We start from the raw sequence: 24,018 nt of genomic DNA on the forward strand, positions 1-24,018 counted from the left end.
AATTACTTGAACTGACACCGATGACTGATATAGAAAATGAAAAACGTGTATTAAATTAAAGGCGAATGAAGAATCAGGAACACATGTCTGCGTATATGGCAGTGAGAATTGTCAAGTTCTTTCGCGGTGGTTTGTTTGAAAGAATGCTCAGGTGTTAAAGATCTTCGAAAATTGGCTCATTGTGTACTTCATGACAAGCCCCGCTTTATCGTGACTAAATTTGGAAAATCTTTCCTCCAGTAATTATTGCTTTAACTTTTTATTCCTTTGTAAAGAGGGCTTCTCCTTTCATTCAAATTCAAACAATCCATCCCACAATTTAAACATGAGAAAATTCATCGTATTTTAACTCTTGACGTTACGGCAAGAAACTGTGAGCTATTTAAATAACATTTGTTTGATTAAGGCTCTAAAACGCTACTATCTCCACACGTATCTAGGGTTTTTAACCGGTTTTCTTTTTTCCTAAAGAGTTTTCTTTAAAATCGTCTTGTGGGTGGAGGGCAGGTGTTAAACTGAGCTGACACTGTTCTTTCGCGCAGAAATAATGCTCTTTTCCAAATGTTTAAACAGTATACATCGGTGTTTTGCGTAGATGTCAAGATGAAGTGTCACTGATTATGGATGAAAATTAGTTTCCATCAGGAGGTCTTTCATAGTCAAATTTCACATTGTGCTTCTTTGGGAGCTAGTTGTGAACCTGCCTTGCGACAACTGGATCTATTGTAGCCGCCTGCAGGTACTTTTTAATTGCCTTCCCTTATAGCGAACTAGTGTCACGAAAATACCAGTTACATATTTTTTTACGGGGTGCGAAAGCCGTCCAAAGTCGATTAATTTACGTGATACAAATTTTAAAAGTACTTTACTAGTAAAGGACGGCGTCCAAATTAAAACGAATATTTCTATTCTAGAGTGTGTCTCACTGGAATGGTGCTAACAGTCATCTACAGAAAGCATTTGTTATTTGCCAGCCTCCTGCTAATGATTTCCATTGATTTTCCCTTCAAAGCAGGAGGCTCCTCAAAAGAAATTACCGGTAAGTTTTATCTCTTAATCGTAAAAAACTCCAGGCGGAAGCTAGCAAAAATTATCTGTTGCGTTCAATTAAGAAATCAAAAGCATTCAAGCTTCTGTATGATCCAGAGGCAGAATTGTCACTGTTTTGAGAAACTGCTCTTCTTTTGTTTTCCGTCCGTGATAACCTCTTTTTCGGTTTCACACAAAATCAACCAGCAAGGAATTGTCACATTATTATCTACGTCATACAGTAAGTAATAAAGGATACGACAGTAAAGAAATCTGCAGCCTTTTTGTCTAGTCTAGCCGAGGAAGGAAATTACTCCTCATCGAGGTTTGAGCGACTTTTCTACCTTAGTTAGAAACCGGTTACATTCAAAGTTTTTAGCTTCGATTTGCCCACAAGAATGTTGCAATGACATGATTCGAAGGGCTGTCAAGGTCTTTTTAACGAAGAATTTCACCCTGAACGCTGCTTTATTAAAAACAAACGTAATGTTCTCAGTTTCTTTTGTCTATCACGGCACTTTCAAACGTAATACATGTACATGTTTTGTTTAAGTGCCCACAAGGCAGTGTTAACTTTAAGTATTAACCGGTGTTATAACGTATCGGAGGTTGAAAGGAAGCTAAGCGAATTTGAAATCTGAACAACATATTGTAAATGAAAATTATTAAATATTATCCCGGTTCGATTATTAATTGAAAATCAATTTGATGGAAGAAAAAGTGTTTGTTTGACTTTTCAGCGCAACTGTGCCATCGTTGTCGACTATTAACTAAACGGTTGGAAGTTTGCCATAATATTTTCAACCAAGCGGCTCTTGAATATGTAAGTGAAATTGGGATTGTTTTGACAGATTCTCTCTGTGAGTATACTTCCAGAGAGACTTGCCAACCGCGGAGTCAATCAGTCTCGGACATATATACTCTCGAACGCTGAGCCGTTCATTTACTCTGCAAGCAAACATCTTGTATGATGTGTCTCAGTTTTCTTATTTCTCTGTCTTGCTTGACTGATATCTCACAATGACGGATCTTCAGTTCAGAGACTGCACAATAGGTGCTAAAGTTGTTTTAAACTAGGCACAGGTTGCCAGAGACGGCAGAGACGGTTACACATCATAAATCACCTGAAAAAATTGTCTAGTTGGGGTCCACTTAACACCCTTCGAAAAAACATGCTAATTTCTGCCCTTCTGAGAAGCGGTCAAGACCACTTTACAATTGTGGGAGTATTTTTGGTTCTTAGATGACATTAAGGATTTGGTGGAAGTTTTACCATGACATTTTATACTTAATACAACTCATACAAATTTATTTGGAAATTGTACAACTGAAGCCATAGCTTAGTTTAAAGATCGTTTTCACTCACGTGACTAAATGCTTAGCAACGGTCGCTACGCCGCCATATTGGTGGACCAAAATTGTAAACAAATCGAGTCGCGCGTCTTCAGTAAGAATGGCTTTCTACTTGATAGTCGGTCGTGGAAGCAAAAGCAGTCCAGGTATTAGTGTTACTTTTTCTCGAGTACCATCCATTGTAAAAAATCAGGGAGAAGAGGCGGAGAACTTGTCTCACGAAAGGCGTTCACGCTGGATTTCTGCCATAAGTCGAGCAGACGTAACTGAAAAGATTCTTGAGAACGATCGAGTGTATGGCCGTCATTTTTTCTCAGGAAAAGCAGCGGCTATTTGGGATAAATACAAGGTAGCCTGGGTTCCGACCTTAACAAGAACTTACATCAATAGAATCTAGAGCAAACGTCCGAAAGAAACCGGAGAGCTAACGAGAAACGAAAGGAGGAACTCGAGAGAGAACGAGTACTGGCAGAGGAAGCTGTAGCGAAGAAACTGAAGTTGAATGAAGAGGGTCAGCAAGTTTCTGATATCAATTTTGTCGAAGAACCCCCGAAGTGTGTGGATTGCAGCACTCAAACAGAAGAGTTTGACTATCTTGTTGCTTCAGACCCACCGCACACGCAGCGGCCTTTCAGTGATGATGAATTTCGAAATTATGACGACAAGAAAGTAAAATTTTATGCTGGAGTACTTTCGTTCGATACCCTAAACATTGTTTTTAATCGTGTTCTTCCCTTTGTCACTCGCAAGTCCCAACTTTTGTCTCCTTTTCAAAAGCTTTTTATCACATTGATGAAGCTCAAACTAAAATGATGCCGTTTGAAGATCTGGCGTACATATTTAGCATCTCTGTGTCAACTGTGTCGAGATCTTTTAGGCCTGGATGATCGCGATGGATATAAGACTGCACCCATTGATTAAATGACCAGAACGAGAGAACTTGTGGAATTCGAAAACTATCCCGCAATGCTTTCAGCGCTCATTCGGTAAAAAAAGACAACGGTGATTATTGACTGTTTTGAAGACTTAATTGACCGATCACCTAATCTACTTGCACGTGCGCAAAAACGATGAATTTATTGTTGATGATGTGGCCCTGTACACTTGAAATGAGCCCCGATGCCTATCGATTGTATGCTTGAAGGCCTCGAAAGGCTTTAAATTGTTGTTTAGTGTAAAAGCTAGTCTCCAGCACAAGGTAAAACAGCAGGTCCGTCGATTCCACCGGAGGTAAACAATCAGGCTCAAAGTTCTTGCCCTCCGTCAAGACTGGGTCGTTTCCAATCGCTGATATTTCCCAAGATAACGTTGTTTTACCTTATTCTCTAACTGTTTGCATTATTGGATAAGGGTATTACAGGTGAGGTTATCCTGGAATTATTATCCTCTCTTAACTGCATATCACTCTCCCGAGGGCAGGTTGCCATTTTGAAATTTCCGCGAAAAGTGGTCCACCAATATGGTAACCGGAAGTTTCGTGACGTCACGTGCAAACCATCTATAGGGAAACATACTTGTTAAGCTATTTTGTTAACTTTAAATCAGGGTAAAGGCCCTAAGACGTTTCCCACACGAATTAAGAGTTCTTTTGGTATGATTCGTATTCCAGGAAACTGTACTTTTGATGAGAAATCGTTCTGCTGGTGGTCCAATGAAAGATACACCGACCATTTTGATTGGGTACTTGGACAAGGAAGTTCTCCAAGCTCTGACACTGGACCAATCACTGATTATGCAGGTACATTGGACAATTAATTTTCTACGCAATGTACCCTTGGAAATAAGCTATCCGCTGGGAAATTTCATAACCTGATTAATATAAACCTTACATGTGTGTTCAAAATTCCGCGCAATTTACTAATAAAATTATCCACTATTATATGATAAGCTTAATCATAAATTTAACAGCTTTTAACTTTTCTACGTATGATGCACGATCCTCGCAGTAGAAAGCGCTATTTATGCAATAGCGAAAATCAGACCTGAAAAAAATCAGGCCTGTACGGGATTCGAACCACTGACCTCTGCGATACTAGTGCAGCGCTCTACCAATTGAGCTAACAAGCCAATTAACCGGGAGCAGGCCGTTTAGTTGATTCGTAATAAACCCATGATGATAAATCAGATACAATGAATATATGAAGCTCATATATTTGAACTGCGGTATTAAATACGTATGATGCACGATCCTCGCAGTAGAAAGCGCTATTTATGCAATAGCGAGAATCAGACCTGAAAAAAGTCAGGCCTGTACGGGACTCGAACCACTGACCTCTGCGATACTAGTGCAGCGCTATACCAATTGAGCTAACAAGCCAACTGGGAGCAGGCCGTTAAGTTGATTCGTAATAAACCCGTGATGATAAAATTTGCGTAAGTAGCGCTTTCTACTGCGTGGATCCTGCATCATACGTATCTAATAACGCAGTTCAAATATATGAACATCATATATTCATTGTATCTGATTTATCATCACGGGTTTATTACGAATCAACTTAACGTCCTGCTCCCAGTTGGCTTGTTAGCTCAATTGGTATAGCGCTGCACTAGTATCGCAGAGGTCAGTGGTTCGAGTCCCGTACAGGCCTGATTTTTTTTGAGGTCTGATTTTCGCTATTGCATAAATAGCGCTTTCTACTGCGAGGATCGTGCATCATACGTATTTAATACCGCAGTTCAAATATATGAACTTCATATATTCATTGTATTAACTTTTCTACCAGGAAAAACTGGAGGCGCGTTGGCCACTCGGTTAGTGCGCTCGACTCTGGATCGAGTGGTCCAGGATTTTGTGTTCATAGGCAAGGCACTTTACTCTCACAGTGCCTCCAGGTGTTTAATCAACGAATTCAATGCTGGGAGTAACCCTGTGATGGACTAGCATCCCTTCCAAGGGGGAGTAGAAATACTCCCAGTCGCTTCATCTTACTGAAACCAGAGTTAAGCGCCGCTGTTATGGGCCACTTGGCTCGTAAATAGACTTTACCTATTAGGCAAAACAAATAGATTTCGTTTTGTTGTACGTCTTTTTAAAAATAGATCACAGAAGACATCAAACTGTAAAGCGAACATCAGAGAGATATCCAGGTGCGCTTCGGGTGCCTCACTCCCTCTTTCTTTTTCGGTTTTACCACATCTTGACTTAGTCTGTGATCTATTACTGATCAGACGCACGGCAACATGGAAGCTATTTCTTAAATTGAAGGGATTTGAATTGAATTAAAGGGATGTATTGCACACTTCCTCAGAAAATGGCTCGTACATCTACATTCAAACGTCATCTCCTCGGAAGTACAACGAGAAGGCCAGATTGAATAGTCCGTGGTTGAATGGTCCATTGTGGATGACATTTTTCTACTCCATGTACGGCAGCACCATTGAGACTCTCTCTGTATATCTTAGAGTCAATGGGAGTGAGTCCAAAATATGGAGTCGTCATGGGAACAGCTCGTCACGCGATTGGATCAAAGGCTGCGTGGCTATAAGCTACGATGGCACTTATCAGGTAGTTCAACAAGCAAAGACAATCCGATGCATTGTAACACGTGTGTTTGTGCCTGTGCGTGAGACGTTTTTGCTCGGGGTCGAAAAATACAACATAAAGTTTTGGGAAAATGGACCCGAGCGCTATTTATTCTTCATCAGAGAAGGCCGGGAGGTTTTCTAATCAAATGCATGTACAATTTGCAGGCGTATAAGGATCTATGATTCATGAATGAATCCTTAGCATGTCGTTTTATATACTCACAGGTAGTAATAGAGGGCGTTTCAGGTGTGACTTCTGCATCAAGCATTGCAGTTGATGAACTCCATTTCAGTGAGAACCTAACATGTATTTCAGAGGGTAACACTACTCCATTTGAATTGTTTAAAGGTAACGCTGCCCTTGTGTTGCTGAACAAGAAGCAATTTGGCTTGAATCGTGTCTTTAAGAGTTCTTTTAACTCTCGAGAATACTCGTGGCCCTTCTAAATGAGTGAATTAGATTTTTCAAGGCAAAAATTTAAGGGAACAAAACGTTTTCTTCACTCGTAACGCTCAAGTAAAATAAAACCTCTTACTGCCTTCCCCATGATATCAAAAATAACCCTAGTATAAAACTATTCAAAACAGCTGTGAAAAATCCTTTTATAAGCTCATATAAAAACCTGGACAACTTTGAAACAATATTAAGCAATAGCACATTATCTAATTTTAATTTTTTATAAATTATTTTATCTTTCTGAATATTTATAATCTAGCTATCCTGCTATTTCTGTTATAGAATTTTGTAATTATTTATATATTTATTTATTTATCAGTTTTTTGTAATGCTGTATAATCTAGTTAGAGGGCCACAGATTTGTCAGCTATACAGCTGTTACGTGTCCCCCTCTATAAATAAAGTCCTTACTAGGAAGTGGCGTAAGTTGTTCTGAACAATGATAACTGGATTTATATATTATAATGCAATTTCAGTGAACTGCTCCTTCAATGAGAGTTTTTGTGGATGGCGAAACCTTTTCGCACCTTTGGATCAAATCGACTGGAGGAGAGGCTCAAAAAGCACAAGTGAACAAATTGAGGCGAGCGTTGATCACACTGGTAGGAAAAAGATGCTCAGCTTTACTGGCATTGGTGACTTTATCTATACACTTGATGAAGCAGTTATTCCTTCATATCTAGGACAATTTCCAAGTCAACTTAACTAAGAATTATTCTTGTCGCCTGACGTATTTTAATTTACATTCGAAAAAAGCTGGAGTATTTTACCATTTGTTCTTTTCCTATCTATTTCTAAATCTGTGCCTATTTATTTATTTATATTTAACAATTAGTCGCCGAAGGCGAGGTGAATATCGTTGAATAATTCCCGAGACGAAGTCGAGGGGATTATTCGACAATATTCACCGAACCTGAAGCGAATGATTGTTTTAGTATAATTTCAGAGCTGAACAACAGAGAAATTTCTAAAATCATAACATTTTAGTAACATTTATTAACATTTTATTTTAAAATTTTATATAAACCGCGTGGAGCGGTTTATATAGCGTCATATAAGGAACCGCTCGACCAATCAGATTGCTGGAAACTCTTTGCTCAGCTCTGAATTTATTCTAAACATCATTTATACAGAAATTTCAGTTCAGCGTAACTGGTTTAAATGCAGATCTGTACAAAATAATATGAATAATTACTAAGTTAGCTAATATAATTGGAGATCTATACAAAAATTATGAAGAGATAATAAATTGTGAATAAATAATAAACTGTAAAAATCTTTCGAGTAATACAAAAAAAAAACAAAACTAATTAAGATAATTTAAATGTTTCTTTACGTTTAGCTCAAAACTAGTGAGAGACTGATCATGGTGTAGGTTACGAGGAAGAGTGTTCCAGGATTTGGCGGCATTGTACTTAAAGGATGTTTGAAATTTAGTTGTTTTGGCAAGAGTCAGGCGGATAAGGTCTTTATTTCTAGTGTTATAATTATGGGTGTGCTCCGAGGAGTGGAAGTCGTCAAGTAGATAAGCTGGAGCCAAGCCATTGATACATTTATAGATCTGTATGCACTTGTGATCGATATTCTCTGCGGGATTGCAGGGATGGCTACTTCCAATATTTGCTGTATATCATTATCGGTAGCTTTGCGATCCGCAGTAATTCCCGCAGCTCGCTTGAGAAGACGGTCAAGGTAGTTCTTATTTCCTTTACCGCAACCATCCCACATACAGCAGCAGTAATTGAATAGTGGTAAAATCGTAGCCTACCGCCTTTCTTTTTCATATCAGGAGGAGGAAATTACATTTACATCGAAGAATTACAACCTGAGAAAGTAAATCAAGCCGCTCAGTTATCGAGTCCATTCATTCGAGGACCAAAATGTTTCCGCTTTTCTTATCGCTTGTCTGGGCGTGATGTGGGAAGACTGGATATCTTGCTTCAAGTTCGAGGGCAACAAGGATATTATTCGGTGTGGCAAAAGTCGGGAGATCAGGGAAGTCAGTGGATAAAGGCTAGCGTTGATATCGGTTATACCGATGAGTGTCAGGTACACATATTGCAAAAGCGTGAAACATTAATTAAGATGATGTTCACTTTTCTTTGAGTAGTTTTCAAGTTTTGTATTAGCACGAGCATTGCAATCTGCATAGATCATAATAATTTGGATATGTCAACAAAGTTGAAATGGTAAATTGGCCACCGTAATGATTACAAAAGCTGAACTATCGAGCGTTAGCCCTTCGTCGGAGGGCTAACGCTCGAAACGTCAGCTTTTGTAATCATTACGGTGGCCAATTTACCATTTCAACTTTGTTAATATATCCAAATTATTTCGTTACTCCCACCGACGCAGCCCCAAACAGTTTCTTTCGAAACTATCAGCCTTTATGCATAGATGCTACATGTCACTATAGTATAAAAGAATAAGGAGTAGCGCTCCTTCTCGTGGTAGGTCAAGCTGACTCCAAGTGTGAAATTTTACCAATAACCTTGCCTGCTGTTAACCTTTTCGAGCAATCAGATTAGACTTCACTGGCCTTAGGTTCATCACAAAACACGATATACTAATAATCACAATGATTATTATTACAGATTGTCCTGCAAGCAACAGTTGGCAAAAAATACACAAGTCGTATAGCCGTCTGTTACGTCAATTTAGTTGAGGGACTTTGCCATGATGAGAGGGACTATAACACCAGCGTACAAGGTTCATATCACGCTTCTGTTTAAATTATTACAGAGCCATTAATGATGTTTTTGTTATCGCTTATTTCGTGATGGTATGTCATGAAATGCGTAATATTCGAGCTTTAGTTATAACTTTCTTATTTGTCAGCTGTTAAGATGACGGCTTTTGTATCTTTTATTTTTAGGGAATTGTAATTTCGAACGTAACTTTTGCTTTTGGAGGAGCGATTTAAATTTTATCTTCACATGGAGAAGGAGAAAGGACAGGACACCAAGCTATGAGACTGGACCCACCAGGGACCATACGTCAGGTATTACGAAGTATCAGTATTTATGAAAACTGGCATTTCCTCATTCGGGGCTAATCACTTTAATTGTAAATTTGATACAACTCGTAATAATATAATTAGTTGATTTGTGCCCCGCTCAGAAAAAGAAAATTTGAATGAAGTAATCAAATCAGAAGATGTCAGATTTTCCTCATATTTGGTGCTTAAAATGGAGAATTTTTTCATGTGATACTAGTTATTCTCTCCAAAGGATCTGGCTACTACATTTATATTGAAACATCGCGACCCAGAAAGATGGGAGACACTGCAAGACTGACGAGTCCGTGGTTGCGAGGACTGCATTGCATGAGGTTCTACTACCACATGTATGGCTCTTCCATGGGATGTGTTGTTATGTATATAAGAAGACAGGCTGCAGACAGGTTACAACCGCTTTGGTTCAAGTCAAAGAATCAAGGAAATGGTTGGATACAAGGGCAAGTTAGCATTAACGACACTTCAAGTTATCAGGTGGGATGTCACGATTGAAATTATAGCCTCTGCCCACGGTAGTAACAACTAGAATGGATTATATTTAAGTTCACACAGCAACCAGGGGGGCAATCAGAAATGCTTTGATGCTAATCTGGTTTAAATATTTAATGAATGTAACCGAAGTTACAATTTATCGACCCGACATTTCGGCACCCCTTTCTAGTGACTTCATTTGGGGTGATCTGATCGCTGTGACAAGATGCCCTTTTTGTAGCATCAAACCATGTCTTACTAGAATAATTTGGATATATCAACAAAGTTGAAGTGGTAAATTGGCCACCGTAACGAAAAAGCTGACGTTTCGAGCGTTAGCCCTTCGTCGGAGCGAATAGAGGAATTGTGGGTTGTGTGTGCTTTTAAAAGCAGAGAATGGAGCTACGTTATTGGTGGGAACATGGCAGCGAGAAAAACAAGAATAAATTAGTGGAATGAAAAGCGTTCGTTGATCCCTGTGGGATTTAGACTGCCGGTTTGAAAGATGAGCTTTTGTTCAAGATTTTTACGGCTTTCCGTGCTGTCTAAGTGTAAGGAAAGACCGCAGATTGCCATATGTTGCTTAGAATGATTAGGTAAATTAAAATGTTTAGCGACTTGTTTCGATGTGTCCTTGTCATTCCTTTCCACGCCTCGAAGGTGTTCTCGGAATCGGTCACCTAGTCTTCTGCCTGTTTCGCCGATGTATATCTTTTTGCAATAAGTGCAAGTTATGCAATAGATTACATTGGCGGAGGTGCACGTGAAGTGATCGGTGATCTTAATGGATCGTTTAGGTCCCGATATTTTATCAGTGTTGTGAATGAAAGGACACGCTTTGCATCGTGCACGAGCGCATTTAAAAGTGCCTGGTTGGTCATTAGTCTGAAAAGAACTTCTGAAGAAAAAATTGCCTATGTTTTTGTCGCGTTTGAATGAAATGAGCGGAGGCTGCGAAAAGATAGTGCTTGTCTCTGGATCGTTTTGAAGTAATTTAAAGTTTTTAAGAATAATGGATTTAACTGAGTGGTTGTGAGGGTAAAACGTGATATTGAAACGTGAGAGTGAATGGAATGCGGTCGGAATCTTCCTTATGCGACGTTGGTAGTGCTGAATGTCGATCAATAAGTTGGGCGCGGTGGTAACCCGCTTGAACGACAGAAACAGGGTAACCACGTTTATCGAAAAACTGGCACATTGGCTCTGATTTGTGGTGGAAATCAGGGTCATCACTGCATAAACGACGAAGTCTTAGAAACTGAGAAAAAGGAATGGAATTCTTAACGTGAGATGGATGCGAAGACGAATATAACAAGTAATTATGCGAGTCTGTAGGTTTGTAATACACACTAGTGCATTCTTGTTATTCTCGTTGCCATGTTCCCACCAATAACGTAGCTCCATTCTCTGCATTTAAAAGCACACACAACCCACAATTCCTCTATTCGCTCCGACGAAGGGCTAACGCTCACAACGTCAGCTTTTGCAATCGTTACGGTGGCCAATTTACCACTTCAACTTTGTTGATATATCCAAATTATTTCGTTACTCCCACCGACGCGGCCCCAAACAGTTTCTTTGGAAACTATCAGCCTCTTACTAGAATAGACTTATTATTTACGCTATTGGGTGAGTTCTCTTAGGATCTTTTTCATTTTAATTGCGCTGCTGATTATTACAATCTTCCCAAACATACATATTTCGTTGGAAGTTATCAGTCATAGCACGGATTACATGACCCCTGCCAGGTTTAAAACTCAGGCAGCGAGAGAATATGAGACTTCTCAGATTTCAGAGAATATGAGACTTCTCAGAGAATATGAGACTTCTCAGAGAATATGAGACTTCTCAGATTTTCAGCAAACGGCAGAGCTTTGAAATATAACATACTTTGTCTCTCACCTCGTTTAGGCGTAATTTCATCATAGCAAGGAAGTCTTTTTCATTTCATTTTCTAGATAATCATTGATGGTATTACAGGTACAAGCTATAGCGGAGACGCAGCTCTGGACGACTTCACGTTTCAACAAGGACCTTGTCACCAATCGAGTACGACAAAATCAACATCTTCTTTCGATTTTGTGGGAAATTATTTGCGCCCATGATAACGGTGTATAATAATTTTTTGAATGTGTGGACTAGTATCTTCATAATAGCTTTTAGCAGTTACTTCGGCTTTCAAACGTAAGCGCTGTTTTTATGGACGTAACTGCTAAAATGGGTAAGTTGGTTTTCAGCGTACGAAATTTCCGGAGTTTGAGTACGTACCGATTAACCGGAAATGTGTGTGGTTGCCCTATGCCAATTCTTTTTTTTCTTATTTTTTTTTCTCTGAAGTGTTGGGATAGCAGTTACTAGATACATGTATAGTAGGGTGATGTTGTTTATTTCTGATGACTTGTTTACCATAGATTTTCCTCATTCATTGATGAATTATATATGTTGTGAGGTGAATCCGAACTGCCGTTCCTGTGTGGCGTTTCTTGCACAACTATGAAAACTTTACCAAGAATCGTTGCAACGCAGACTTTAACATGATCCATGATTCCTTTTAAATTTATCATTTTAGGCAAAGCAACGTTCTACGTGTCTTCCCTTAAGGGAAATGATTTTAGAATATCCACAAGACCTTCTGAAGACTATCTGTATTCAGATGAATTTCGATTCACTATCGCACATCCACAAGGAAATCCGATAGAAAAGCCCTATTTCATCTACCCCAAAGCATTAAAAGGAAACAGCTTCGTTAACACAAAGCTTGATATTTCTAACTATAATAACTATCCCTTGGATGTTGCCGTCCTCAGTCACAAGGAGCTTTCACAGAATTGCAGTAAGATTTTCTTCATAAGCAGAGATAGAGTTGGGCCTATGATTACTCTTGAAGATCACAGTTTTATGGATTGCTGCAAAAGCAAGACGGGTTTCTCTTTTTATGCCTGCAATATTAGTGAATCAGGTAAGGACGCAAAAAAACTCTATTTACGTGAAACCCGATGCAGATTTCTTTAAAATGGAAGCGAGCAGATTCTTCCTCGCTTAATTTTTCTCCGCACTATAGGAAAACGAGAGGGAAAGAGAAAGGGAGGGGGGAGAGAAAGGGGAAGAGAGTAAAATTAAGGATAAGATTGAAGACCACCTGTATTCAATTAATGGCGAGCTGTGTACTTGATTATTTCCAAACTTTTTCACTGAAATTTCAATCAAACTTTTAAAATAAAAATTTCACTCGTTTAAAAACGGAAATTTTCTATCAAAAGGAGGCAAACGAGGAGTTATTCTTAAGTGTCTAACTATCCACATGAACCATTTGTCGCAATAAGATAACTCAATTTTCTTCTTTGTCAAAACAGAATGATTACCAGTAAAATGGAAAGCTGCAGATAAAAAAGAGAAAAACCAATGAGCTATTTTCTTTGTAGGTAGCCATTCTAATTCTGGATGTTTGCCTGGCTGGTACAAACTAGGAAAATCATGTTTCATGTTTTATTTCCAATCATCTAAGCAGTGGCGGTTTGCCAGGAACTTATGTCACAAGCAGAAGAGCGAAATCGCTATAGTTAATAGTGCAGAGCAATTAAAGGCCCTTGCAGATCAGCGGAAACAACTCAAGCAAGAATACCGCGGTCTTACCCTTGGAATTGATAGCAAGCTGCGTTGGGTTTGGATAGATGATGATAATGCAACGAGTAATATAAATCTATGGGGCCCGACGGAACCGAGCGGTGATGGTAGGTGTGGAGCCTTCTTAAATGCAATTGGATGGAGTTCAAACTGGGCTGGATACGGATGGCGCTGGAACGATCTACCCTGCACGAGCCGTAATGGATTTATTTGCGAAGAACCGTTAGGTATGTGTTTTAGTTGCTGGTCTATAAAGAAACTGGTTTATCTATAGCCCTTTACAATGCTTGGTCTATGAACACCTCTCGTAATAGAGAGAAACAAACAATCTTCTTGCAACAGTTATAAACGCAGCGTATTTTTTTTTTTTCTATTCATTTGAAAGTCCATGGAAAAAAGGTTTTCACATATCGCAAATCTGTTTATTTTCCAAGATGTTCCCCTGCCCGTAGCTCTTTTTTCAACGCATCGCAGCGATAGAGTTGTTGACCATAGTCCAAATGGAGCCACCAAAGTAGTTTCCAATAACATTATGCCGGCGACAGGTCCCTTTGGTGATCCAGCTGGCTCCTTTCTTATCAGCGGTTTTAATAACAGCTATGTGGAAGTTGAAAATGGGGGAGAACTTGATACAAGGTTTTCGGTGAGTGTTTTTGCATGGGTGCACCCTGACGCCTCTGCCTCTCGTGCTGGTCTGATATATGAGTATGGTTGCTCGATGTGGTATTTTCCTTCGACCTTGGGACTTGAAATTCGTTATATGGTCAGGGATCGTTCTAAGACTCACATATTAGGTATAGAAGGTGTTATCAAAGTAAACGCGTGGAATTTTGTGGGGACCACGTACGATATTCGCGCTGGCGTTGCGTCTGTGTGGGTGAATGAGAGCATGGTTATGAACAAGTCTATTGGAACAAACGTGGAATTGGCAACTCAAGGAAACCTTACTATAGGAGCGTCTAACAACCATGAGATGCAATTTTATGGAAAAGTTTCCTGCTTGCAGTTCTACGATCAAGCATTGTCGGTGGATCAAATTATGAAGATAAAGACAAGATGCAATCAATCCAGTAAGCATGTTTGATAAATGTCTCTGTTTGGAGCTTGTTGTCTTACATAGTTAAAATTTATCTCAAGTGATATTGGTTCAGGAACCGATCAATTTCCGTTATAATTGACCTTGGTGTGTTTCTCGGAGTAGCGCCGTTACGTCTCACTTTTCTTCTGTCTATTTCTTTGATTCATTTAACCTGCCCTTGTAAGCATTGCTTGAAAGTCAGCTGCATGAGTACATACTTGTTATAAACCACTTGTTCTTGCAACGTTTACAAGTTTGGAGAAACCTCTTTATGTGATTTTGTAATGTGCGGTCCTTTAAACATATTAGGATAACACTTCACTCAACTCAACTCAACAACCTGGTGTCTTTTATAGGTTTCTTCCTGGTATAGCTCAGCCGCAAATTATAGAATTAGGTTGTTGACTTTGAAGATAAATTCTAATTCCATGCCTTTGTATCGGTAGTCTCATCAGTGACTTCACCAGATCACGGAAGAGTGGGATGTTATAGAGACACATACAATCGTGCAATTCCAACATTAGAAGGAGCTGACCCCTTATTGGTCGGTGTTTACCTGAACCGTGAAAACGCGATCGAAAAGTGTGCCCTCGCAGCTCATAAAAGGGGCTTTCGCATGTTTGCAGTTCAGAATGGTGGATGGTGTGCAGCTAGTGTCTCAGCAGAAAAAACGTTCAACAAATATGGCCAGAGCACTTATTGTCGCAGCGATGGCGAAGGAGGACCTTGGTCAAACGATGTTTACATTATTAAAGGTTGGTCGATTTGATGAACGCAGCATCTCCATCTAAAAATTGGTGTCCCGTAATGTTATTTTTGTGGGTTTCTTCTCTTATGTTTGGAAAAAAATCCTTATTTAATTCAACAACATTTTTCGAGCAATTCTAATTCATCAAGCAAATGGGCACGTGATGGCTAAAGAGGAGTGTTTATCTTTTTAAGTCACAAGTAGAAGGCAGAGTTGTTGGGAAAGACATGAAATAGCAGATTTCGTTTCAAAGGTTTAAGGTTTTGACCTTCAGGAGGTTGTTTTGCTGTTTGGAATCTTTAAACTCTCCTTGTTCCATGACTTTATGTATACTTTTAAAGAAGACTTTATATTAAAAAAATTAATGATTTACGAAGAGTATTTCCCCTTTTAGTGAAATAAGAGGCATTTGACTACAACTACTCATGGAACTTCGAGAGACTTCACAGACATTAATCATTTGCTTCGAAAGCTTTCTCTTTGTGCCATATATTCGCTCCTTACAAGTAGTATTTTATATATTTTGCCGCTTTTGCTCAGTCTTTTACCCAGACCTTCAAAGGACAAGCGATTGCTTTCGCTGCATGCTTTCTTCGGATCCTTGCGGTATGGTAAAATATTCTCGCTAAACCGACTTTTTAGCGATGCATTTCACCTATTTTCGAATATTATCTGATCAATACCAAGCTTGTCACTCATCTGTTCAATACTTGTCACTCATCTGTTCAATGCACTTCACGTGCACCTCCGCCAATGTAATCTACTGCATAACTTGCACTTATTGCAAAAAGATATACAACGGCGAAACAGGCAGAAGACTAGGTGACCGATTCCGAGAACACCTTCGAGGCGTCGAAAGGAATGACAAGGACACATCGAAACCAGTCGCTAGACATTTTAATTTACCTAATTATTCTAAGCAACATATGGCAATCTGCGTTCTTTCCTTACACTTAGGTAGCACGGAAAGCCGTAAAAATCTTGAACAAAAGCTCATCTTTCAAACCGGCAGTCTAAATCCCACATGGATCAACGAACGCTTTTCATTCCACTAATTTATTCTTTTTTTACTCGTTGCCATGTTCCCACCAATAACGTAGCTCCATTCTCTGCCTTTAAAAGCACACACAACCCACAATTCCTCTATTCGCTCCGACGAAGGACTAACGCTCGAAACGTGAGCTTTTGTAATCGTTACGGTGGCCAATTTACCACTTCAACTTTGTTGATATATCCAAATTATTTCGTTGCTCCCACCGACGCAGCCCCTAAAAGTTTCTTTCGAAACTATCAGCCTTTGTTCAATAAAAAGTCGGTTAATAACTACTTAATTTTTTTTTAATCGAATAGATTATAAATATCTGGGGTGCTACAGAGACATTTTTTATCATGCTATTCCGGACCTTGAAGGAACAGACCCAGTGTTGGATGGAAATTACAGAGCACGCCAAAACGCAGTTGAAAAGTGTGCGATTGTGGCACGCAAAAGAGGTTTCCAAATGTTTGCAGTACAAAACCGTGGGCGGTGCTTGTCCAGTGCAACAGCAGAAGAAACTTTTGACAAGTATGGCAAGAGTAATAATTGCAGTGAGGAAGGCAAAGGAGGGCCTTGGGCAAACAGTGTTTACACCTTTAGAGGTGGATAAAATCTCTTTTGAAATCTGCGCACTTAATGGTTTAATTTACATTTATACAGTTTAATATTGACACCAAATTTCAAGCAATAACAATAAAGAAATTTTTACCGAGTGAGTAGGCTTAATCTTGAGACTGGAAGCAGAGCATTTGCGATTACCATTCTCTTATATTTGTGGCGTGTATAGCAATAAATACCTGGGATGATTCTTTTGACAGCATTGTTTTTCTTCCCTTTTAAGTATCACAATCATGGTGTCGTCCGGGATTTTTCCCCCTTCGTGGTGGTTGCTTTTCTATAAATCCCTCAAGTACGCTTAATTGGCAACAGGCTTTAGAGCGGTGCAAACGAGACGGTGGGACCTTGGCCAAGATAGCTCGTGAAGGTTTGAGAGCCACTTTCTCCAATATATTAGACGAAATCAGACGCTTCCAATCAAATTTTAACAGTTTGTTCATTGGCCTGTCAAGCAAGGATGAATGGACATGGATTGACGGCACCCCACTAAATTACTCGTTGTGGAAGCCGGGATATCCAATACCAATTCAAAGCACTCGCAGTTGTGGTTATCTGGCAGGTGGCTCATCTGGAATAAGGAGTGGTGAATGTACATTAAAAAGGTACCCGCTGTGTCAGAAAAAAGCTGGTGAGTTGCCGTGGTAATCTCCATAGTCTCATGATAACGATTTGAAATTGCTTGGTGCAATCATTTATTAGTTTTCTTTTTTTGATAGTTTTTTTTCCTAATTTTCGTTCACCAACGAACAATTGAGGAAACGCATTTTTTTTTTTTCATTCATTTATTTGTTTAAGCAGGTTTATTAATTGGTAGCTGTAATAGCTGATGTGGACCTGCTGTCCTAACGCACCCATCCCATCCCCGGGGAGGACATCCATTACATAATAATCTCGTGAGTGGGAAATTAACGTCTCCTACCCCTAACCCTGCAGGAGACGGGACCTCCATTTATTTGTCCCTATCCGAGAAGACTAGAATATCTATTTCTTGATGTTATAGAAAGGTAACATATTCTCCTCAATTATTTTAAGACCTTGAGTGTTGGTCCGGCCGGGACTCGAACCCTCGACCTCCCGCTCAACAGTCCAGCGCTCTATCTAATGAGCTAACCGGGAGGCGGTTAGCTCACGCAAGACTCACGCAAGACTCACGCAAGACTCACGCAAGAGTCATTGCAGTGTATAAGCTTTCCTGTTTGGGCGACCCTCTCTCTTCAAATAGCTTTATGTTAGTTAGGTGATGACCTGTACAGATGTAAAAAGCCATACCTTCCATAAAATCGCAGGGCTTCCATCTCATTGGGTGAGTCGTTTCCATATGATTCACCTTTTCTTAAGCTCTACGGCGAGCTCCAATAAACCAAACATTCACCAGAAATATTTAGCGTGTCAACTGATCCTCACTATGTATTTTCGTCCATGTTAAGGAATAGCTTTGATTTAGCGAACGTCTCTACTTGTATCACTTGTGGGGCTCTTCTGCCAAATATAACAGTGATATCTACTGCATTGTAGAAGAATCATTGTCAAACCGGGGTTTGATAGGAAGTTCAAGCATTTTTCAGCCCTTTGAACCCATCCTGGCCATAGATCGATCCTACTCTACGTGCTTTCGTTCTTTGAAGGTAAGTAATTGTACAAAATGTCCTTGGTTGTTAAACTTGCATGTTAAATATGTTGCTGAGTTTTTCCTCTTTTTCGGATTGAACGCTGTAGCAATGTATGGTCTAGAATATTATTTGTTCCGGTATGACCAAAATTTTTGCCCCATTTTTTCTACATTGCTTTTTACGCTGTCGTCGGTTTAGGAGTCAAATCCCTGGTGGCAAGCAGCCCTTGACAAACCGCTGTATGTCGCTTCGGTTTCAATTACTGACAAAACCGATTGCTGTCCACGAGACTATGGAATCATCAGTATAGGTGTGTCATCCAGTAAAACTGGATTGTCTCCAACATGTTACAAATCGATGGCATATGATGGAACAACAAAGGAATTCACATTTCATTGCTCACCACCCGCGCTCGGAAATCAAGTGAAAATAACGTTGACGGGTGATAATGTCACACTAGTTCTCTGCCATATCGTCGTGGAAACAATTGGTAAGTTATTAGAAAATTTCTTCAATATTTTTCTTTTGGCCTACACGCTTTTTTGGTAAGGGAAAGAATGAAGCTAACCGGGCCTATTTTACATTTTATGATAGCAGATATCACAGTTGCTTTGTAATACGTTAATATAAAAAGATATGGGAATTTTCTTTGGATTTTTGCAAACATAAATAGACGTAAGATATATTTTTTTGAGGCTACTCCGCTTAACTTGTGATAGTTGACATATTCAATGTTTGACTTGATGTAGAGTCGACGAGAGAGGTACACGGAGTTTTGCGTGAAGGATGGTACAATAAACATCAATATGACTCCAAAAAGGCGACATCTATGCGTGAGCATCCTCTTATCCAAGGGTCACCTGAAAGCCGAATTATTTTGCGAGATTTTAATGCGCCAATAAATCTGGCGGAGAACTATGTTCAACGACTGACAAGCTACCTACAGGTAAACTCTCCGAAAAAGGCACATCTTGTCATAGAAAGTCCCTTCCCTTTAATGTTTGTCCAGCTTATTGACATATTATTAGTAACATAGAAATGGTATTTTTACATTCATTCTTTCAAATGGAGTGCACCAAAAGGGTTGTTAGATTATCAAGCTTTTGCGCTAAATGTAATCCAAAGCAACTTTTACTCTCACCCGATCGATTAGCTACGCTTTTCCTTTCGCAAAACAGGGAGTATGTAAAATGAAAGGCAGTATAAAAGAAAACGCTGTAATCATGCCTTTTTTAACATATTGAAACTAAGTTCGTTGTTATGTTGCTGTTGTTCATATTGTTATTGCCATGATTTTTTATTTTATTTTATCAAATACCTGTTTCAGGTTCCTCTGAGCGGAAATTACACATTTTATGTGGCTTGCGACGATATGTGCGAGTTATGGAAGCACGATGTTACAGAGAAAGGCATCGAAATAGTTGGAAAAGAATCCGGGAAAAGTGTGAAGACCCAACCAATTATCTATGTTAAGAGAGGGACTAGCTATCTTCAATGGGACAAGTAAGTAATGTGCGAGCAGTGTATCAATAAGCATGCTTTTGTGCATGGGATTATATTTGTGAATTTTTTTTTCTGTCTTTAGACTGATATCTTCTAATCACTTTGTTATTGAAGGTACCCAGAGCAAGCGTCTCAGCCAATTGTCCTTGAAAAGTGTCGCTTTCATCGAATGGTGATCTTCGGAAGAGAAAAAGGTGGCAACGACCACATATCTGTGGGTATGCGTAAACCCAATGGAGAATATGAACGGCCCATTAGAGGAGAAAGACTTTTTTGGACCAAACCGGGTGAGGAAATTCTGATTCGTTGATTTGGTCAATAAAAAAAAAAAAAAAAGAAACCAGAAAGGAAAAAAAATTAAGGAGAGATGCACGAACAAAAAGCACTCACACTCGAAACAAAAATAAGAAGACAAAGAAGCATGCGCAGAAATAAAACGGACTGGTTACTAAAACGAGTTCTTTTTTATAACTCTCTCATGGACTCAGAATCCCAATTACTAACCTGAAGCTCATAACTTCTCCTAGAAGCTGATGAAATCTCTTTTGTTCCTTGCTTCTGAGTAAAATGACAAAAAAGTATTCATTAAGAGACAAATGTCCTAATTTTCAATGCTTTCTTGATTGACGTGTCATAACTCTTGATTGTAACGTAATTCGCTATGAAGTACAATTTCATTTCTCCTCAACAGGAACGCGTAATTTAGAAATGACACTTAAGAATCACGAAACATCGATCTCTGCCTTCGTTGGGTCTCACTTACTTGTAACAGGTTGGTTTCTTGATATCATCCTTCATCTCGGAAAATTATCTCAATTATGTTGAAATGCTCGGGATCAGGTCAGATCTGGCTGATCACGTGGAAGGCAACCCCTCTAAAGGACCTGGTAATATCAAGGAGGATCTCGTTATGTTTTAATGGCACTAACAGGCTCATAGAGAATTACGTTCTCACTAAGTCATGGCGGCCAAACTTGTTACCAAAACAGTGATGATGTCCAAGTTACAAAAGAAATTATAACATAGCCAAAGTAAAGCGCGCGCTTTGATTGGTCAATTTAGCGTCTCCCATTTGCCCATGGGTGTACGCTGCTGACGTGAGCAAATGCAAAGACTATTTTTCCGCGCGCGCTTGTTTTTTCTGGTCACGTAAGATTTGTTAAATAAAAGGGAACTCTTTTAGCTACAATGTATCAATGTTATGTTATAAAACAAATGGTAAACACCACACCGTACACTAGTGAGTTATGGATGCACTTGGGAAACTCTTATGCTTCTTTCGTGCTTAGCAACCTCCCGCGTGCATCCATAACTCAGTAGTGTACGCTGTGGTGTTTACCATTTGTTAAAAACAAAACAAAAAAGGAAAAAGAAAACAAAAGGAAAAAATTAGTTTCCTTTGTTACAGTTTCACTATATAAATTCTCATCATGTGCTTGAAAACGTCCTTCAATGAATTGTCGGTATTACGTGACATTTGAGCAACATGCCAATTAAAGAGTACCTTTCACAAAGGTATCTGATGAGTCTCTTGGCTGAGACGGAACACCACCAGTTTTTCTTGAACATTTGACGATTCCTCTAGGAACTAAATGTGACTAGGAATGCGTGGTTAAAGGATTACCTTGTATGAGAGATGTACAATGGGTTAGCATTTAAACTTGCTAAGGGGACTTTTTTCATTCAAATTTTGAGAGGTTATTGATGATTCTGTTTTCACAAGTTGCAGTTTGGCGAAGAAAAGATGTAGACTATACAATATGTCAATCATACAGCATGTTTGATCAAATTATAGGATATTACAAGTTTTGCTGTGAGGGAGTCTATTGTCCTGGTTGCCCACTGGAACTGAACATCTCGGCCCTTGGACAAAATGTAACAGTGAACTCAGCAGTGAGCCTGTCCTGTGTTAACACATCATTTGAGGCAGATTTTAACACGATTAGTCAACCTGGAAATTTTACTGTGCAGGTGAGTAGCTGTCAGTTAAGTAGCTGTCATTATTTAAGTTAAATAACTCGTACTACATTTATGGCAACAAATGAACACGACACCAATGTACGCTCATTTGTAGAATTTGAAAAGAATCCTACTGAAGCAAAAGGCTATAAAATGAATGATAAACTTTTGAAATTGTGAAGGTTTGTTGTTATTTACTGGTTTGTTTCAATTTTATTCGTGTTTTAATTTACCCCTCGCCATTGACGAAACTGTCACGGTATATTCATATATATAAAAAAAATACACGTGCACATTAGTGTCTAACTATCTAAAAGTTTGTCGACCCCCTCACTTAAATTGTAAAAGCATTATTTAATCGAAACGTTGTGGCCTTCTCCGGGAGTGATTACTTCTTGAATCAAATGAGGGTACCATTTCTTGTGCATTCGCTAGGTTGGCCGACTACGAATAATTCATTCAATAAGAACACAACCGTTAAAATGAAACAAAGTGTTGCATGCGTGTTACATTACTGGACATTGTATTGTTTTGAAGACGCATCTAACACATACCGTTTGTTTGTTTTTAGGTCAGCCATTCATTTGTGGAAAATCCAGATGGAATTCTCGAGGAGCGAGTTTTGGCACTATTAAACCTAAAAGGTATCTGCATATATATTTTGCTTCTGCTTTTGCACTATCGCAAATAGGAAGAATAATCGTGTGAATCCACCGTATTGCTCGGAAACCCTCGCAAACGACGATAATTAAAATTTCATATTTCCTCAAAAGCGGTGGTGCTAGAGGAATGCTACTTCGAGTCTGGAAAGTGTGATTGGACCATCCCTGATGAAAACTCCAAGTGGAAACTCTCGCCAGGTAGGAAATTGATGAAATATCTGTGTAACCTAAATTGGTGAAAAATATATATATAAATAAATAAAAGGCAAAAAAAAAGAAAGGCAGTACTGTGAGGAGCGGTTAGGTTTTTTAAAATTGACTTGCCTTTTCTTCAAGCAAAGAATAATCCTTATAATATATCACTGCCCCAAAAACCGCTCCGTGAAGGAAATGAGTAATTATAAATAGAAGTTATATTTGAATGATAGGGCTGAAATTAAAGAGATCTGAATAGATGAAGGCCATTATCAGAATCTTTTGGGTCAAAATAACGCTACTAATAATTTTAAAAAAAATATTTCATGCTAGGAAATTTATTGTACAATTTTTATCCCAGATGGTTTTGTATACATTAACGGCTCTTACAAAGCGCAGCTACATAGTCCACTGTTACCATGGAAACCATTTCATGAAGTCGTTGGCTTGTGCTTACGGTTCACTTTCCTTATGCCTGTTAAATCAAAGTCAACTTTGAAAGTTCTGCTTCGAGAGCCAAGTAAAAAAGAGCCGATGTTAGCATGGCAGCTTAGTGGATATCATGGTACTGAGTGGTCCGCGGCGGAGATCTCTTGGCCAGGCGCCACAGCAGTTCAGGTAAGTAAGTTATGATGGTAAACCTTATTGGATAGAATTCTCCACTTATTTGGGGGGGTAAATTTACTTATACCTAATCTTTTGATAATTGCTAGTGAATAATTTCATAGATTATAACTATAATTATTTTAATTTTCATATAATTTCATAGTGATACGCACTTAATGTTTTCTCTCTTTCTAGATTACATTTGAGGGAGAGGGCTTTCTTCACGACCCAGTAAATGCATCAATCAAGAACGTGATTGTAACGACCGAGAAATGTGGCTTGCTGCCTCACTTTGCAAAACCAGGTTACTTTTACCGCTCTTCTTTTCTTTGCGTTCTCTTCTCTTTTTTTTTTTCCCCGCTGGTTTTGAACATGACAAAATATGTTACCCTAAAACTGAAAAAGTAATACCTCTAACATCACAAATTATTTAAATACAATTAAGTTATAAAGGAATGTACTGAATTTGCATGCATCATAAAGGGAGAGAAATGAAAAATCATATAATTTATTTCAGTAGCTTATAAT

At 38.9% G+C, this 24,018-nt stretch overlaps 1 protein-coding gene across 1 annotated transcript in view; it reads left to right on the forward strand.

Annotated features, from left to right (window-relative positions):
• The first annotated feature begins 787 nt into the window (after nucleotides 1-787).
• Nucleotides 788-24,018, forward strand: part of LOC111346595 (uncharacterized) — a 47,760-nt gene continuing 24,529 nt past the window's right edge. Inside the window, exons 1-27 of the mRNA XM_088759202.1 lie at nucleotides 788-1,039; nucleotides 3,992-4,120; nucleotides 5,631-5,887; nucleotides 6,133-6,256; nucleotides 6,841-6,966; nucleotides 8,154-8,413; nucleotides 8,959-9,073; nucleotides 9,240-9,365; nucleotides 9,595-9,854; nucleotides 11,810-11,900; nucleotides 12,421-12,810; nucleotides 13,274-13,702; nucleotides 13,910-14,545; nucleotides 15,000-15,308; nucleotides 16,652-16,939; nucleotides 17,179-17,583; nucleotides 18,471-18,580; nucleotides 18,764-19,055; nucleotides 19,315-19,511; nucleotides 19,893-20,068; nucleotides 20,183-20,355; nucleotides 20,760-20,840; nucleotides 21,864-22,039; nucleotides 22,599-22,671; nucleotides 22,801-22,887; nucleotides 23,246-23,502; nucleotides 23,686-23,794. Of these exons, the coding sequence (XP_088615328.1) occupies nucleotides 931-1,039; nucleotides 3,992-4,120; nucleotides 5,631-5,887; nucleotides 6,133-6,256; nucleotides 6,841-6,966; nucleotides 8,154-8,413; nucleotides 8,959-9,073; nucleotides 9,240-9,365; nucleotides 9,595-9,854; nucleotides 11,810-11,900; nucleotides 12,421-12,810; nucleotides 13,274-13,702; nucleotides 13,910-14,545; nucleotides 15,000-15,308; nucleotides 16,652-16,939; nucleotides 17,179-17,583; nucleotides 18,471-18,580; nucleotides 18,764-19,055; nucleotides 19,315-19,511; nucleotides 19,893-20,068; nucleotides 20,183-20,355; nucleotides 20,760-20,840; nucleotides 21,864-22,039; nucleotides 22,599-22,671; nucleotides 22,801-22,887; nucleotides 23,246-23,502; nucleotides 23,686-23,794 (5,785 nt within the window). The 5' untranslated portion in view covers nucleotides 788-930. The remainder of the gene's footprint in view (nucleotides 1,040-3,991; nucleotides 4,121-5,630; nucleotides 5,888-6,132; nucleotides 6,257-6,840; nucleotides 6,967-8,153; nucleotides 8,414-8,958; nucleotides 9,074-9,239; nucleotides 9,366-9,594; nucleotides 9,855-11,809; nucleotides 11,901-12,420; nucleotides 12,811-13,273; nucleotides 13,703-13,909; nucleotides 14,546-14,999; nucleotides 15,309-16,651; nucleotides 16,940-17,178; nucleotides 17,584-18,470; nucleotides 18,581-18,763; nucleotides 19,056-19,314; nucleotides 19,512-19,892; nucleotides 20,069-20,182; nucleotides 20,356-20,759; nucleotides 20,841-21,863; nucleotides 22,040-22,598; nucleotides 22,672-22,800; nucleotides 22,888-23,245; nucleotides 23,503-23,685; nucleotides 23,795-24,018) is intronic.

Source organism: Stylophora pistillata, chromosome 4 (genome assembly GCF_964205215.1).
Source record: "Stylophora pistillata chromosome 4, jaStyPist1.2, whole genome shotgun sequence".
NCBI lineage: Eukaryota > Metazoa > Cnidaria > Anthozoa > Scleractinia > Pocilloporidae > Stylophora > Stylophora pistillata.